This window comes from Stomoxys calcitrans, chromosome 2 (assembly GCF_963082655.1).
Source record: "Stomoxys calcitrans chromosome 2, idStoCalc2.1, whole genome shotgun sequence".
Taxonomy (NCBI): Eukaryota; Metazoa; Arthropoda; class Insecta; order Diptera; family Muscidae; genus Stomoxys; species Stomoxys calcitrans.
The window spans coordinates 117,154,116-117,171,858 of record NC_081553.1 but is presented as its reverse complement, the minus strand read 5'-3'; the positions used below and the strand labels follow the sequence as shown (position 1 = coordinate 117,171,858).

Genomic DNA, 17,743 nt, shown 5'->3' with positions numbered 1-17,743 from the left:
CCTTCCGGTCAAATCGCGCTGCTTCATGAGCCACAGTAAACTCGAATGATCTGTTACGACCTCGAATTCCTGAAGCTCAACGTAGCAGCGAAATTTCTTTATCGCCTCCACCGCGGCTAAGCACTCTCGCTCGGTCACGCTGTAATTCCGCTGTGCGGAATTAAGCTTCTTCGACATATAAGCTATGGGTTTTTCCTCGCCACTATCATCCAATTGTACTAACACCGCTCCGATTCCAAAATCGCTTGCATCACAGTGGATGTAAAACTTTTTCGAAAAGTCGGGGTTGGTTAAAATAGGAGCAGTCGTCAAGTGAACCTTAATATCTCGAAAAGCCTTGTCAGCTTCTGGAGTCCACACGAACCTTTTCTTCGTAGACAGAAGCTCCGTAATTGGAAAGACCTTCGAGGAAAAATTCTCGATGAATCGACGGTACCATCCAGATAAGCCGAGAAAGCCGCGCACCTGTCTCAGATTCCTGGGTACTGGCCATGAGAGAATAGACTCAATCTTATCTGGATCAGTTCTTAGACCACCATGTCCTATCAAAAATCCAAGGTATTTGACCTCCGTAACACAAAAATTACTTTTTGTAACATTAATGGTCAAGTTCGCACGTCTGAATTCCTCGGATATCCTCACTAAAACTGACAAGTGTGAAGCAAAGTCCTCTGAAACAATGATAAGGTCGTCTAGGTAACCAAATACACAATTTCGCAGGTCTGAAGGTATCAATTCGTCCATTAATCGGCACATTGTTTGCGGGGCATTACACAGTCCGAATGGCATAACCACAAACTGGTACAGTGGTCTGCCAGGGACAGTGAATGCCGTTAGAGGTTTTGCCTCATCGGCTAGGCCGATCTGCCAAAACGCATCTTTTAAATCTAGCTTTGATATTAGATTTGCCTTGGGCAAGCGCGAAAAAATTCCCTCTATGCTTGGTAGCGGATACGCGTCTTTCTTTGTGACGGCATTTAATTTCCTGGCATCAAGGCACAGGCGGACTTTGTTTGGTTTTACAACCAATCTCATGGGAGAACTCCATGAAGAGGTAGATGGTTCAATAACTCCTAAAGCCAACATTCGATCGATCTCTTTGTACATCAGTTCCTCCACAGCTGGAGAAACTGGATAAAACCTTTGCTTGACGGGCTTTGCATTGCCAACGTCAATCTCGTGCTTAATTAAGCTGGTTTTCCCCAACCCTTGTTTTTCAAAATTTGGAAATAAAGTTTTAACAGCTTCTAATTGCTGAAGTTGGACTGGAGTAAGCGGAAATTGATGGAAGGGTGAATCATTTGATTCTTTTTTAATAGAAATATCATACGACAATTCGGACTTAAATGCGGACAAATTGGACAGGACAACGGACATATTTTTATGCTCGGACGAACCGGACAGAATAATTGACTCGAAAATGTCAGGGGCAAGATTAAATTTCTTCCAGAAATCTAATCCTAATATCAAACGCTGATTCAATGAAGGGACGATTAATATCTTCAGACGATGTAATTTGTTTCTAAATGAAACGTCGACATCCAAATAACCTAGTACCTTCTGGCGGGCTCCATCGGCTGTCTTCACAAAGGACCTCAGGTCACAAAATTGATGATATCGAGAAAAATCGGCCAGTGCTAAATCAGAACCTATACAGGTTACATTTGCACCGGTATCTAACAAACCAAGCTCAACAAAATCCAAAAATTCAACTTTAGCGTATAGTCTCTGGTCCTGTGGATCATTGACTATGCTCGAAATTCTATATTTGGACGAAAATCGTCTCTGCCTGTGAAAACGACGAAGCCGAATGGTAGACCTCTTCGGTTTTCGAATTGGTTGTGAATAAGCAGAATCTACATTAAAAATTAAATCCCTTCTGGCTAAATAATCCGCCCATCTTTGATGGTATGGTCTGAGAGGACGTACGGGGAAGATCTGGTGGCCGTCATCTCCGGGTATAATTCTTTTAAGAACAGTCACTTTTGGTGGCGAATTATCTGAAAAGGTCAAATCAGGTTGGTGCCCTGGCACATCATCCCCAAGAGGATTCATTACTAGTTTTTTGGAACATGTGGAGGGTTAGAGATTTTCGGGACGAAAAGCTTTCTCGTACTGCATTTAACACAACTGGGTTTGTAGGTATTCCTAGCCCCGCAGCCGTAGCAGAAAACGGTCCTCTCCTTAATGCAGTCCTCCCAAAAGTGTCCTGCCTCTTGGCAGTTCCAACATTTATGCGAAGATGAGGGGTTTACTATAGCATCAACATCAAAACCACTCTCCGATTCCAAATCGGCAACAGGATCATTCAACAACTCAATTTCCGCCACATTTCTACGAGGGTATTGAATGTTTGCAGCCTTGTTCGCCAGTTGACGTCGGCAACCCTCATCATTTAACAAATTCTCACGCATTTGGATTAATTTTCGCAGATGTGCGATCGAAAATATGGGCACATACAACAATTCGTGTCTGATCTCTGGACGCAAATTCCTCTTAACGATCTCAATCAGTTCAGTCTCTGGGATAGGTGTACTCAATCGATCTAAAATCGATGAAACGGAATCATAGAATGACTCAAAGTTCTCCCCGAGCCTCTGCTTTCTATTCCTAAGCTCCTCGCGAATATCCGAATCGGATTTGAAATCCTTGTACTGGTAGCGGATAGCGGCACAGAAATCCTCCCAAACAACGGAGGGAACCTGCTTGCGGTAACGCCAGAACCATTCCCGCGCCTTACCGGTCAAAAGCACATTGAGATGTTTACATACAATAGTGTAATCCTCATCGAAATTGTCAGCAGTGAGCAGTTTAACCCTATATAAAAACTCCTCTACGTCAAGTCCTTGAGCAGAACCGTCGAACTGAAGGTTCCAATTCTTAATAATGGAAGCAATTCTATCGGTCCCAAGAGAAAAATTCGTCATTGGAGATAAATTCCTTAAATGTCCTTGAGCCTCTGTATCATTCCGGGGATGTGTATATTGATTTGGGACGGAAGGCAGGGTCGTATTGGGATGAACAGTGTTTGAATTCGGATTCATATTGAGATTTTGTAGTATTCTCGTCAAGCTAGACTCAATCATGTGACTCAACCTAGCATAGTCTACCATATCATTCATAATACCTGTACGTCGTGGCGTATTTCGACTAGGAAGACTATGGGTACCCTGGTTATTGCCCAAATTAGCCCTAGAGGCAGTATTATTCTCCCCCTGACCGTTCAAAATATCCGCCATATCTGGTAATTGTAACTGATTCGTGTCCGGAGTAAGATTCTTACTTGAGCTCCTCGTGTTATACTGCTTCGCAAAAGCACCGCGACCCCTACCACGGGAACTAGTAGTTTCCGACCTCGAAGTCTGAAGAGGCATTGTAGAAGGGTCTGCCGAATCATTATGAATGGTTCGGGGATCTTGAGACGGGAGATTCAAAGGACGAAAATCCGATAACTCACATGGACGTTTGCATATGGGACATTCCATCGAATTAGATGGAGTCTTTTCCATACAGCTCCGATGAAACGCATGTTCACATTGTGAAATAAAAATGCAGTCTTGGCTTTCAAACAGACCTTCTTTACATATTAGACAAATAGAGTCATTAGTCCCAGAAGCGGAAGGCGGAGGTGACCTTAACAACGACATTTCTCTTTCCCAATTTTCTAATAAACTTACTCAAAATTGTAAGATCTTAACGAATACTATTCGAGATGTTCGTATAGTATTCCTGTATTAAAAAAAAATAAAATTGTGATAATAAAACAATAAATCTGTTTTACGTTTTCATATAATGTGGATGTGGATAAGGGAATATTTTATAGTTTGTATTTTTATTAAATTTTATTTAACTTATTAGTCATTTTTTTTTGTTAACTAAGTTTTTTTAATTTTAGTTTATCTATTTTTAATTATTTCCGTGTCTAAATTTATTTTATGATGTTTATTTTTATACGCTTTTTAACAATTTATTCACTTTTGCTTTAATTTCTATTTTCAAAATTTCATTTGAAATAGAGGAATAATCGAATGGAGACGTGGTAAAAAAACAAAACATGGCTATTGCTGTGCCAGAAAAGGTAATTTGGTTACACAAACTAATGGCAAACCGGAACAAATTTCTTCTCTTATAACTCCCACACATTTATTGGACATTTACTTGCAAACAGCTAGAAAATGTTTTCCAAATAAATGTATGGTTCCGATAACTCAGCCCGAAGTTAATATAAGTCAAAAATTTTCTAGCACAAATAAAAAACAAGGTACGCAGGAGAAGTCTGAATATAAATGCCTAAAATGGGAAAGTCATTAAAGAAACCGCACGGTCAACTTACTCGAACCTGAAGTCCTCAAGTGGTTGAAAGTCCAGATTAGTCCTAGAAATGTATTCCCACATCAAACACTAAACCATTCTTCACTATATACCTTATCCTTTTGGAAGTCTAAATATTGGTTTAGGGCGCAAAATAGCATAAAAATGCATCGATCCGCCCCACGTTGGGCGCCATTTCTGTAATGGAACTTCAAAAACTCTATGCAACTTTGCCTAACAAGGTCCTCATTAGATGTCAAAATATGAGGGGAATTTTAGTTGCCGATGGTAGGGTGTTTTTACCATAATGGTTTTGGTGAACCTGGACTGCGGGAGCCATTGAAAACTAGCTTCAGTCGGGATTGTGGGGGGGTTCTCGTCCATTCTCACACAAAACCGTCTCTGACAGAAAATTATTGTAGACTCCCCTTTTCTACTAAACCGGGCTATTTCAACAAAATGTATATAAGGAAACAAACAAATTAACCCCATCTTTAGAAATTGAAACCTCCATTCGATATTTCCAGATCTCAGGTGTTTCGAGATCTGCTCATCTTGACCCTCCCTTACCTATTGTCCTGGTCGAGCTTCATTTCAGGACCCCTTATACAACCTACCCCTTATCACACATTACCACATTTATATGAAAACGAGACTCGTTCTTTAGCAATTCATATTAGAATGTATACATAGCAATTTATTCATCCCATAAAAATTATTTAACTCAAAAAACAAAAAAAATCTGATTAGAAAAATTAAAACTAGTCAAATTTAATAACCAATATGGATTCTAATTGGAAAATTCATTTCTATAAACCTAACAAAATACTTAGCAAAATTTATGAAATAGGCAAATTTTAAACATATATTAATAATATTTTTCTTTAAGGCACATATATATAGTAAATTTTTCTTTAAATAAATTCTTGGCAAATTGAATTAATTTATCATGGCAACCCTACTCATCGCTTTTTAAAATAGCTCTTTGAATCGGAACTAAATTACGGAAACATCAAACACTTGATTCGTTTTTGTTTTTATTTTTGTTTCATATCAAACAAATTGTCCCTTGGGTTTTTTTTTTCCATTGCTCTTTGGAAGGTCTAACAAAAAACACTAATAGCAACAAAATTCATTGATCTTTGTTTGTACTCACCGCTGCATCCAAGATTCGTTGAAGGCCTTCAGGAATGTTCGATGTATGAGGTGATAATTAAGTTGTAGGCGTATTAATGAGGTTTGAGTTTGATGCTACAACTTCATGACCGCGTGCTAATGATGATCAAAAACCAGTTGGTGTGCTTGAAGATCATTCCCATGCATATTTGTAATTATTTTCTTGTGGCTATTTGTAAGCGTTTTGACTTTGACAGAAAGCTGAATGTATTAGGGGTAGGCAAAAATTTATAACATGCCTAATCAAATGTTTGATATTTTCTAAATTTTCCTATAAAAAATTTTGGACTTTAGAATTATGATAGCATAAAAAAATATATAAAAAAAATAAATTTAATTTATAAAATTATACTTAGGCTTAAGATTATATTTTCGTTTCATTCTTTTGATGTTGAATCCTCTCATACAGTGCCGCTTTCAAAACAAGGGGAATTGATTGGCTGCCACTTGAAATGCCTTTTTTTTTTTTAAAACCAATGCTGCTGATAGGGTCGTTTGTTAAGGAATTGTCTTAGACTTTTTGGTGTATTTTTTTTTCTATGATGTACAAACTCCTGCTTCACTTTAAATGGCTCTTGTTATTCATATGAAAATTGATGGCTCGGTCTTCTTTCCAATGCACAAGAAATATATGTTGTCCCCACTCCTCTCCACCTCGCCAAGTATAGGCTGTGGGAAGGGTGGTCTACTAAGATATCTTCTATACTATCGTGAGGAGTGGGAGACAAGTGTGATTTTGCAATAAATGTATAGGCAAGCTTATGATGTCTGGTGATGTTATTAAATAACAAAATTTGCCTTCGTTTAGTGGACACAAAACACTGAGCACGTTTCCAGGCAGATTGGCGTGTAATTTAACCGAAGTTTTGTCTGATTCTTTGATTAATTCAGACACCGTTAAAAAAAATGTGTATATAAAAAAAATACACTGCAGGTTTTGGCAAAGTAATGTACGTTTTGGCACAGTAATAAACTTCTGATTCGACTGTACGCCTTGAGGTGATGAAACAAAAGGAAGTATAAATCTGCAAGCTCATTGATCGAAGCCTATTGGTTGCAGATTCCAAATAGAAGAGAGGGAGAATTTATTTGCACGCAGCTGATAATAGCCTGCAATCGATTGTTGGTAATCCGATAGGCCTATATAAACAAAAGCAGAAAAAAGGATTGCCACCGTGTGTTCTGCCGACTTTTCAATATTTTTTTAACTAAAATTAGGCAACTTCTATTTAAGATTTAGCAGAAGAGGAAATATTCTGATAAGAAAACTATTTCCAAACAGAATTTCATAGCAAATTAGATCGGACAATTAAATTTAAGTAATGATGGGAAAAAAGGAAATTTTAAAAGGCAAAAGAAGTCTTGGAAATATCAATGAAATTACAAAACAAAAAGGAAATTAAAATCCTCAAAGAGAAAATAAGAAATTCTCGGCCAATCAAAATAAGAAAAAAAAATTGGAAAATTAACTGAAACTCGAACAACAACAAAAAAAACCTCATTACAATTTCATCATGAATAGACTTACTAACGAGCAACGCTTGCAAATCATTGAATTTTATTACCAAAATCAGTGTTCGGTTCGAAATGTGTTCAAATTTTGACAAATTTTGTTCAGCGATGAGGCTCATTTCTGGTTGAATGGCTACGTAAATAAGCAAAATTGCCGCATTTGGAGTGAAGAGCAACCAGAAGCCGTTCAAGAACTGCCCATGCATCCCGAAAAATGCACTGTTTGGTGTGGTTTGTACGCTGGTGGAATCATTGAACCGTATTTTTTCAAAGATGCTGTTGGACGCAACGTTACGGTGAATGAACACATTTCGAACCGAACACTGATTTTGGTAATAAAATTCAATGATTTGCAAGCGTTGCTCGTTAGTAAGTCTATTCATGATGAAATGTCAAAGCATACTGAGCATCTTTCACTTTGACACCATGTCTGAAATCCCACGTGATCTGTCAAATACTAATGCATGAAAATCCTAACCTCAAAAAAATCACCCTTTACATAAAGAGTTGTGATAGGCCCCTTGACACCCTTGTTCAAAAGACCGATATCTCGATTTATGGTCTTGGACCCATAAAAGGCCCTTTTTTTGTCCGATTTCACAAACATTTTTACAGATTTAAAAGTTTTAAAAGCTTCATTCCCAATATGTTGACGAAAAAAATCGAAAAATTACTGAATAGGGAAGCGTTTTTAAACGGGTAAGATTTCTGTTTAACCCAATTAGTCGAAAAGCTAGTCCCAGCAAAATGCAGGCCTTGCAAAGATATGATGCTAAATATGAGCAGTAGCTAAGGTTAGGTTAAAAAGAGGGTGCAGAAATTAATCCGCGCAATGTCACTATGGGCATGCACCTAACCCAGTAATCGGCTTGTTGTGCGCTCTAAATACTAAAAAGTAGGTTAGGTTAATAATAGGGTGCAGATATTAACCTGCTCCATGACACTATAGACATATACCTAAGCCAGTAATCGGCTTATTATGCGCTCTAAAAACTAAAAAGTAACCTCGAAAAAAATCGAAACAAGGGATTCCATACTACTAACAAACTCCCTAACTGTTCTCCATTCGACGCCCCTAATTCGGTTCAAACCTGGTATTATTCCCTCACCTAAATCCCGGAACCCCATACCCCATCTTATCTTTTGGCCTTGTGTCCCATTATGCCGAAAACTATACTGAACCCCTTTTTACTTCCTTTCAGTGTTAAACTCGTCTCGTCGTCGCCCACGCCCTTAACTTGGACTATGTTGCCCCGAAAGGCTTCGAATTCACCAAGTTTACTGTTTGCAATCTTTTAGCCTTCACGACCAAATCGTGCGATCTTTCATTCCCCCTTACTCCGCTATGGGCTGGCACCCAAACCTTGCAGATTGTGTCATCCTGGAAGCCATGTTGGAAACCAAGCAACGGTTCTGATTGGTTTTAACTTGGCGAAATCTAGGCATAGCTTGGTCTTCCTTCATCTCAAATGTGGACACAACCGTCCCGCGGTGTCACCTGGGTAGCTACCTTTAACATCCGTTAAAGTTAGTGAGCTAAAATGTGCCAAGAGTTTACCCACGATATAAAGACGGGTTGGGTTTTCCCATCAATCGGAAAACTTGAAAAGGAGATAATTAAAAAAGATCAACCAGCGTAATAGATGTAAAATCGATTCGAAGGGCGAATATCGAATCGATTTGGATTAACTTGTTGCAGCAAAGGTTCGAACTCGTCTTTGTGCGGCGAGAAAATTGCGATCGGGCACTGCACATCAGAAAGCTGCAAACATAACTGCTGACCCAATTGCTTCAAGAAAGCACTCCCTGTCCCGATAGTATTGCAGCGCAATGGCAAACCATTGCCCACTCAATGGAAAGAGCCGCAACATCCGTACTTGGGTACCAAAGCAACCTCCAAGGAGGCCGTGGTACGACCAGGAGTCCCAAAAACCTACTGAAGCCAAAAACGCAGCATGCAGGGCAACCTTTCAGTCAGTAACAACGCCAGGCAGAGAAGAGGTATCGAGAGAGAAGAAACTTCTCTTCAACAGGAAGAACAGGGACATGGAAAGACGTGAGTGTAAGCGAATCGAGATATTCCGGAGCCACAATAAAGTCCGAAAATTCTACCAAAGAAATAAACATCAGACCGATGATTTTGGTACAGACAGGATGTGCCTGCAGAAACAACGAAGGAAATCTGGTATCTAATACGGATAGTGTGCTGAGGATATGGAAAGAACACTTTTCCCAGATGCTCGTAACCGAATATGGTGGCAATGAGTATACCGCAGAAGCAATCCCCGATGATGGTATAGAAGGTGAACCACCTAGTCAAAACGAGGTCCATGAAGCAATATCCCAGCTGAAAAACAAGTATACAGCAGGAACCGATGTGTTGCCGGCTGAATTGTTTATGACCGGAGCCGACACGTTGATAAGGCTTATGCATCATCTCCTCTGCACAATTTGGCTAGAAGAACACAAACCCAATGATTGAAACCTCAGCATAGAATGCCTCGTTTACAAGAAACGGGACAAGACGGTATATGCCAAGTACAGAGGAATAAGTCCCCTGCCCATCGCATACAAGATACTATCCAGGCGTATTGTGTGAAAGATTAAAACCTAAAGTTAACGAAATAATGGGCTCTATCATTGTGGCTTAAGACATGGTAAATCTACCATAGACCAGATATTTACACTGCGCCAATACTGGAAAAGACCCGAAAAGCACAAATCAACATCTACCATCTTCTCGTTGACTACAAAGCCGCCTTCGATAGCTATATACGTTCAAAGGTATTTCAAGCCAAAACTGATACGACTTTGCAGGATGACGCTTATTGAAACATGCTCCTCGACCGATATAGCAAAAAATCTCTCCGAACCAACCAATGCCAAACGAAGTTTCAGAAAGGGATACAGCCTATCGTGTGATGTCTTTAATATACTGCTGGAGAAGATTATACGAGAAGCAGGTGTGTATAGGCATATCACACTATTCAGAAGAGAACATATGCTGTTCAAATAACAGAAGAGAACACATACCGATGATATCGATATTATGGGTCGGTCAATGGAAGAAGCAATTGCAGCCTTTGAAAGTATTGAGAGATAATCAAGAAAATTGGGTTTGGCAGCAAATGAAGATAATACAAAGTGGATGATATCAACTCCCACAAAACCCTGATAACCCGATCAAATAAAAAAATGGGAATTACAACTTTGCGATTGCCACCAACATTATCTACCTCGGCACCGCCGTAACCGAAACAAATGACAACAGTTTAAAAAAAAATGAAGGATAATATTGGCTAACAGATGCCACTTTGGATTTACCAAGCAGATGAGGAGCAAACCCACCCGTGCTGTTATATTGCTCCAAAGAATGGGTGCTTGCGAAAGCAGATGAGGGGGTGCTTGTAGTGGTTAGGAGACAAATCTTGGTAAAATAAAAGTACCAGTCTGCGTTAATAGAGAATATGACGACGATAGCATAGTTAAACGCATCAAAATACAACGGTTGCGTTGGCTAGGTCATGTAGTAAGAATTGATGAAGAAGCTCCTGCAAAGAAGTCTGTTGAAGGCGACCCTAATAGAATACGAAAATCCCCTCCTAATGATGGGGACATTTGTGAGGAACTATGCCATTTAAAAAAATGGTATAGCAGCCATGTAAATACTTCTCCGGAGGTGGCCCCTTATCATTAAGCTTAAACTTAAATCAGACAGCACTAGTTGATATGTAGGGAGCTTGCCCCTGTCCTTAATGAAATGTTCATGGGCAAACTTGGAATTGGAACAAACGGAATTACTAGATTAATAAACCCCCTTCCTATGGTGGTGGGTATAAAAAATTAAGTATCGTACAATATTTTCACCAAGGGACTATTCTCATGCAAAATATTATTTTCTGAAAAATTGAGTTTTATATTGCAGGATTTATAAAATCAGGAAGAATAGACATTTTCATGATTCTTTTTTCTGGTCTATGGTGCATTTACCAGGTCCAGGTCGCATTGATAGGGTCCAAAATGTGTGCCCTGTTAAGAAAGTTCACCGCGCTTCTTCCATTTCGGCGACGGAGCTCATTTTTGGCTCAATTATTGATTTTGAAGTAAAGTTTAGCCAGAAGCATTGCAAGAGATACCAATGCATGCAGAAAAAGTTACAATTTGGTGCGGTTTATGGGCTGGTGGCATTATTGGACCGTACTTCTTCAAAAATGATGCGAATCGTAACATAACTGTAAATGGTTACATGGTCATCGTGAGATGATATCCAACTTTTTTTTGACCCAAATACAAGAGCTTGACTTCTATGACATGTGGTTTCAACAAGACGGTGCCACATGCCAAACAGCATGCGTAACAATGGACTTATTGAGAGGCGAGTTCCGTTGTTCTTTTATTTCACGTTCGGTGATACAAAATACCAGCTTTAACAAGTAAGAGCGTGCTAAGTTCGGCCGGGCCTAATCTTATATACCCTCCACCATGGATCGCATTTGTCGAGTTCTATACGCCGTACGTCTTTTTAGATAAACGAAGAATATTGAATAAGAACTGTTATGCTATTGGAGCTATATCAAGTTATAGTCCGATTCGGACCTCAAATGAATGCCTACATTGTAGAAGTCATTGTATAATATTTCAGATCATTCGGATAAGAATTTCGCCTTGTAGGGGCTCAAGAAGCAAAATCGGGAGATAGATTTATATGGGAGCTGTATCAAGCTACGGATCGATTTGAAGGTCATGAGAGAAGCCGAAGCACAACATTTCTGCCAAATCGGATGATAATTGCGCCCTCTAGAGGCTCAAGATGTCAAGATCCCAGATCGGTTTATATGACAGCTATATCAGGTTATGTACCAATTTGCGCCGTACTTAGGACAGTTACGCAAAATTTCAGCCACATCGGATGTGAATTGCGCCCTCCAGCGGCTCAAGAAGTCAAGATCCAAGATCGGTTTATATGACAGATATACCAGATTACGAACCGATTTGAATCATACTTAGCGCAGTTGTTGGAAGTGATAACAAAACACCACGTGCAAAATTTCAGTCAAATCGGGCAAAAATTGCGCCCTCTAGAGACTAAAGAAGTCAAGAGCCAAGATCGGTTTATATGGCAGCTATATCAAAACATGGACCGATTTGACCCATTTACAATCCCAATCAAAATCAAAATTTCAAGCGGCTAGCTTTACTCCTTTGAAAGTTAACGTGCTTTCGACAGACAGACGGACAGAGGGACGGACATGGCTAGATCGACTTAAAATGGCATGACGATCAAGAATATATATACTTTATGGGGTCTCAGACGCATATTTCGATGCGTTGCAAACGGAATCACTAAATAAATATACCCCCTATCCTTCGGTGGTGGGTATAAAAATAATTGATTAAAACTTGTAAGAAATTGAAAAAAATACCTTGGGCTGCTTGCATTTTCGCTCGATTTACATTGTGGTCTTGTTAAGTATCTACAATACAATGTAGCGTTCTTTCAGTCATTGCCGACTAAAGACAATTATCAACGCTATCAGTTGTTGTTTAACTCCCCCGTTTACGTTTCTCGTTTTTTGTGTTTTATTTTTTACAAAGTCCAACTCAGCATAAAGGTGTTGGATAAAGTTATGAGAAATTAGTCAAGTACATTTGTGTTTCTACTTTTTTATGATTTTATGCATTTACGCTCATTTATGTAATAATTCACATCTCCCAATGTGGCTCCCTTTGACGCAGCAGTCATGAGCCCGCATACAGCATGAATATTTTGCTGTAGCTCTTGCGCGGTTGAGTGAAAACATATTTACAAACATAGGCCAACATATGTACGTCTGTATAATTCGTAATAATTTTTTTGAATTAATGGCCACAGACGGCTAAAAACAACAAACATTACACTTTAAGATTATCTCCGCATTGTTACCGACATTTTACAGATAAGCCAATTTGTATGAAAAAAATACACCTTTTTCAGATTTCAGTTTCATGCCAAGGATCATTAATTGGAACTAAAATGCCATGTTTTTCTTTTCTGTTTTTTTTTTCTTACACTTGCAGACTCACATTACCTGTCTTCTATTGTGTCTGCTGGGCACGCATACCTTTGGTGGGGTCAGGGCGGATGACGAAAGCTCAACGGAGACCAATGAGATCATACCACGCGAGGCCATACAAAAATTAGATATATCTGTAAGAAAAGCCCTACTACGTGCCATAGATAAGCTGGAGCAAGAAGCCCAAAATGAAAATGACGAAAACGAAGGTGAGCTAGAGAGTGAAGGCGGAGAGGAGGATGATGAGGTGGCCAACACTACTATTCCCTCAAGTATAGACATACAACAAGGCTCAACCGCTACACCCCCCACGACGGAGACTAAAGATGAAATTCTGGAGGAGAGCACCAATGCTGCGGATGTTTTTCCTTCAGTACAGTTCTTCACCGCCACCTACGATGAGAACAATGCTCGGGAGCAACCTCTATCAGCCTTTATAGACAAAACCAAAGCCCTCAGAAAGAATCCGAAGCACAATCTGGGGTCACCGGTCGTAGTGAATACAAATGCGGGCGAAAACTCCGCCGATAATCATCAGGCATCCCGTAGTGTTGGCAACAGCTTGCAGACCAATGAAATTTCTTCAAATACCTTTGATGAAATCAAATTTGAGATTCGCAATTCAAAACACAATCAGAAATCGGCAACAACTACGACCACCACCACTACCCGTAGGCCCAGAACAACTACCACAACGACAACCACCACCACAACTACCCCCCGACCCACACACAATGAGGATGGTGAAAATATTGAAGTTGTAGATAAGAATGACATTCGCATACAAGCAGCTCCTCTGGTGACTGCCTTTACGGTAAATTTGGACGAATCGGGATCACCCAAACATGTCGTACCCATTTTGGATGCTGTCCAACCCACTGTGGGCAAACTATTGGCAAGCACCACTCAAAAGAGTACGGATTCATTATTTCAATCGAATGCTCGTTATGAACCCACCATAACTAAGCTGAATGTTTTACAAACAGATGTACCAAAAGTAGCCCTTTCGAATCCGGCACCCACACAATCGACATTTAGTTCATCGACTTCAGCCGCAAATACATTTTCGAATATTTTACCTACTTCTGGTCACTATATAACGGTAAGTTATTGAACCATAGAACGTGGGAATACTGACATCATCATTTTTTTAGTAATTTATCGAAATATTGATCTGAGATCCTACAATTTATATGTATTATTAATGGCCTTGACTTTCTTAGTCGATTCGGTCGTGTCCGTCTGTCGAAAATACGCCATCTTGTGGAGGAGTACAGCTAGGCATATGACAGCCTATTCAACACGCCCACATGTATGCGCATACCTGAAGCACTGGTCCAAGCGTATCTAAGATTGCCACAGATTCCAGTTCCCTTAGAGTGTAAGGTAATTAGTTCCTAGCCTCGCAAGCTCGTCCGCTCTACAATTCCCCGGATTCTGTGGCCCGGCACCCAGAACAGGTGAATTTTGAACTGTTCAGCGATTTCGTAGAGAGATCTGCGACAATCGGGCAGTTTTTAAATTCAGAAATACATTCTCCAGGGATTAAATGGCTGCCTGGCTGTCTGAGCAAATATTTGCGCCAATAGTCGTTATGACATAATTTTTTATCACTCTACCACTACTTTAATTGCAAAGATCTCCGTTTGATACACACTACAGTGGTCGGGTAAACTTCTCGATATGTCCAGACCTAGTTCTTCAGAATACAATCCAAAGCCCACGTGGCCAGTGTGGATTTGATCGGGCATTATATCAAGGAGAACACAGTGTCGGTATTCGCCGCATGGCCAAAGAGAAAGCAGCCTTAGCCCAACAGCAGTGGTCGCAGCAATTTGTATAGCCACAATGTCCAGAGGCATTAGGTGTAGGTGCACCAGTTGGTGTCATCCTAAGTGCGGCATGTGTCTATGGTGGATGTACCAGGTCTAAGGCCGCATTGATAAGGCCCAATTATCTCATCGATTTTAGGATTTAATCTTTCACACAGTATGCTCGAGAGTATCTTCTATGCGATGGGGAGGAGAGTTATTCCTCTGTAGATGGCACATTCCGCCTTGTCTCCTTTCTTATGTACGGGTCATAATATGCTGAGGTTCCAATCATAGGGTACGCGTTCTTCTAGCCAGATTGCGCACACAAGCCGATGCATACGCCTAATCAACGTGTCGCCTCCGGTCTTAAATAGTTCAGCGGGTAAACCGTCGGCTCCTACTGCCTTGTTGTTCTTCAGTCGGGTCGCTGCTATTTTGACCTCATTTTGAGGTAGGAGGTAAACATTCTATACCAACATCAGGGATTGGTCCTGCTATCTGTATCAGTTACAAGATTTCCATCTTTGTCTCTGCAGAAGGATGTGCCAGCACCAAAGCCATCGGTTTGATGTTTAATTCTGTGGTAGAATTTCCGGACTTCATTCTGTACATCTCAATTCGCTCACAATCACGTCTTTTCATTTCCTTTTTCTTTCTACTGTCATTGACATGGGAGAAGTATCCCCTGTTCCTTAAAGGAATGCTCATGGGAAATTTAGTTCAGTTGATTGTCATAGAAAAAATTATGAGCTAAATCGAATAAAAGTTGTGCTCTCTAGACCAGTACGTACATGGACCTGTATAGCCCGATCTCAGCCGACATTCACTACTCAAGCGCCTAAATTTACCACTTCGAAAGTTAGCGTGCTTTCAACATGACGATTATGAAAATGTATATACTTTAAGGGGACTTAGAGGAATATTTCGAGGTGTTACAAACGGAATGACGAAATCTTTACACCCTCTCCCATATCTACTCTCCACTACAAAAATAATAATTAAAAATTATTTTTTTTTTGTTTTTTAGAAACAACCATTGACCTCAGGTTTGAACCAACAGCCACTCAATAATCACAACAACTATTTGGTGGAGAAACAACGCGAATTGGAACAACAAATCTATCAATTAAAGCTGCAGGCCCAACAACAGCAAGAACTGATACTGCGACAGCTAAAATTACTTGAGGAACAGACGCGACAACGCAATGCACCATCAATCAATGCACAACAGCAGATACAGCTTAACCAACAGCAGCAGCAGCAACAACAACAGTTGCCACTAACACAACATGATTCTAGTTTTACAATTCGACCCTCCGTTGAATTCATACCGAGTACCCAAACGAAAATCTCACCTGTATTTCCCACCTTTCCACAGGATCAACAGCTACCATTGAGGGAATCTAATGGCAAATACATACAAGGAGTCAATAATAAGAACTTCCAATATTCTAGCAACTCTCTACTGACGGCAACCTCACATCAGCAACAATTACCAGCGGCCAATAATCCCATACAACAAATCTTTCATAATTTGCAACAAAAAATACAAGCACCTCAGCAGCAAACAGGAAATTCGCAAAGCATCTCCAGCATTTCAAGCATACAAATCCAGCCCTCAAACCAATTAAGTATTGTGCCCACATTTGCTCCCTCATTGCCACAGCCGCCGGCAGAACTCTCCCTGGTCCAGGCCTTGCCGCAGAGAAATTATCAACAATTCCAGCAAAATGCCCCACTCATACCGCAGTATGTAACAAATGCCATATTAGAGCGCCAGCAGGAGCAACAGCAAGCAAACTCGCAGCAGCATAGATCGCGTTATTTCCGTCAGGAAGCAGATACAGGAAATTTTGGTTTGAATCAAATACAATCAACGAATTCCAATAACATTTTTGCCCCATTTAATCAACAGCAACAACAACAACAGCTCAACACTTTTGATAGTCAAAATTTCTATAGGCAGCACTTGAGTCCGGACATTAGCAATCAATTGCAACAGAATGCCCAACAATACTATCAGCAACAACAGCAGCAACAATCCCCTCAAACAGGTAAACACTTAACTAGGTTTAATCCCTCGCATAGATATAATAATTTAGAAGAATTTAAAATAATCAATAAAGTTTTAGCTCTTAATCATGGCATTAACAACTTTGCACCGCAACAGTCAGCCGCCTCCTCGCTGGCATCGACGGCACGTTTCAATAGCAATATCTTCTGAGGTCTGGCACAAAACACCTAAATCTAAATCTTCCCTGAGCACTCACAAAGCAAAATGCACTCGAAAGGATAGAACACATCGTTCTGAATACCAGGGTCAATTTTTCATCTTCAAACCTTCAGGGCTTAGCTACAGTGTGACTCACTCGTCTTTGGCACTTTGTATTATAAACACTGCCTACTTTCTTCACGCTCCACGTCTACTGCAATCTATTCTCTACTGTGACACTTTGCAATTTTTTATATTTTTTTTTTTTTTTTAAATGCACATTCCACAAATATATTTCTAAGAAATTATGATTTTTTTGTTCTTTTCTTCTCTGAATTTTAAGAAATTTTTTAAAATTAAGTTTGCTTTGATGTTGTACAATTAAGTTGAGTTATCCACAACGAACATGTTTTGTTATCTGACTATAATTTACAATATATCTATATATAGAGCTAATGTCAACAAATTTGTATACTTTAATAATTTATTGTTAAAAATAAAAAAATGTTCGAAAATGTTACTTCGTGTGTGTGTGTTGTATTTTTATTTGTTTTTTATAAATTCAAAGTAAACAGTTCACTCTCTTAGAGAGAAGGGTAAGTGAATGCTTTATACGATTGACATTAGGGTAGGTCAACAATCGAAAGCTTGGTTTTGATTTTAGA

The 17,743-nt window shown here is 39.7% G+C and overlaps 1 protein-coding gene across 1 annotated transcript in view; it reads left to right on the top strand.

Annotated features, from left to right (window-relative positions):
- The window catches only part of LOC106084048 (alpha-protein kinase 1), a 92,918-nt gene extending 75,425 nt beyond the window's left edge, over positions 1–17,493 (top strand). The window contains exons 2-4 of the mRNA XM_013247477.2: positions 13,057–14,154; positions 15,894–16,920; positions 16,999–17,493. Of these exons, the coding sequence (XP_013102931.2) occupies positions 13,057–14,154; positions 15,894–16,920; positions 16,999–17,090 (2,217 nt within the window). The 3' untranslated portion in view covers positions 17,091–17,493. The remainder of the gene's footprint in view (positions 1–13,056; positions 14,155–15,893; positions 16,921–16,998) is intronic.
- Positions 17,494–17,743: the final 250 nt, after the last annotated feature.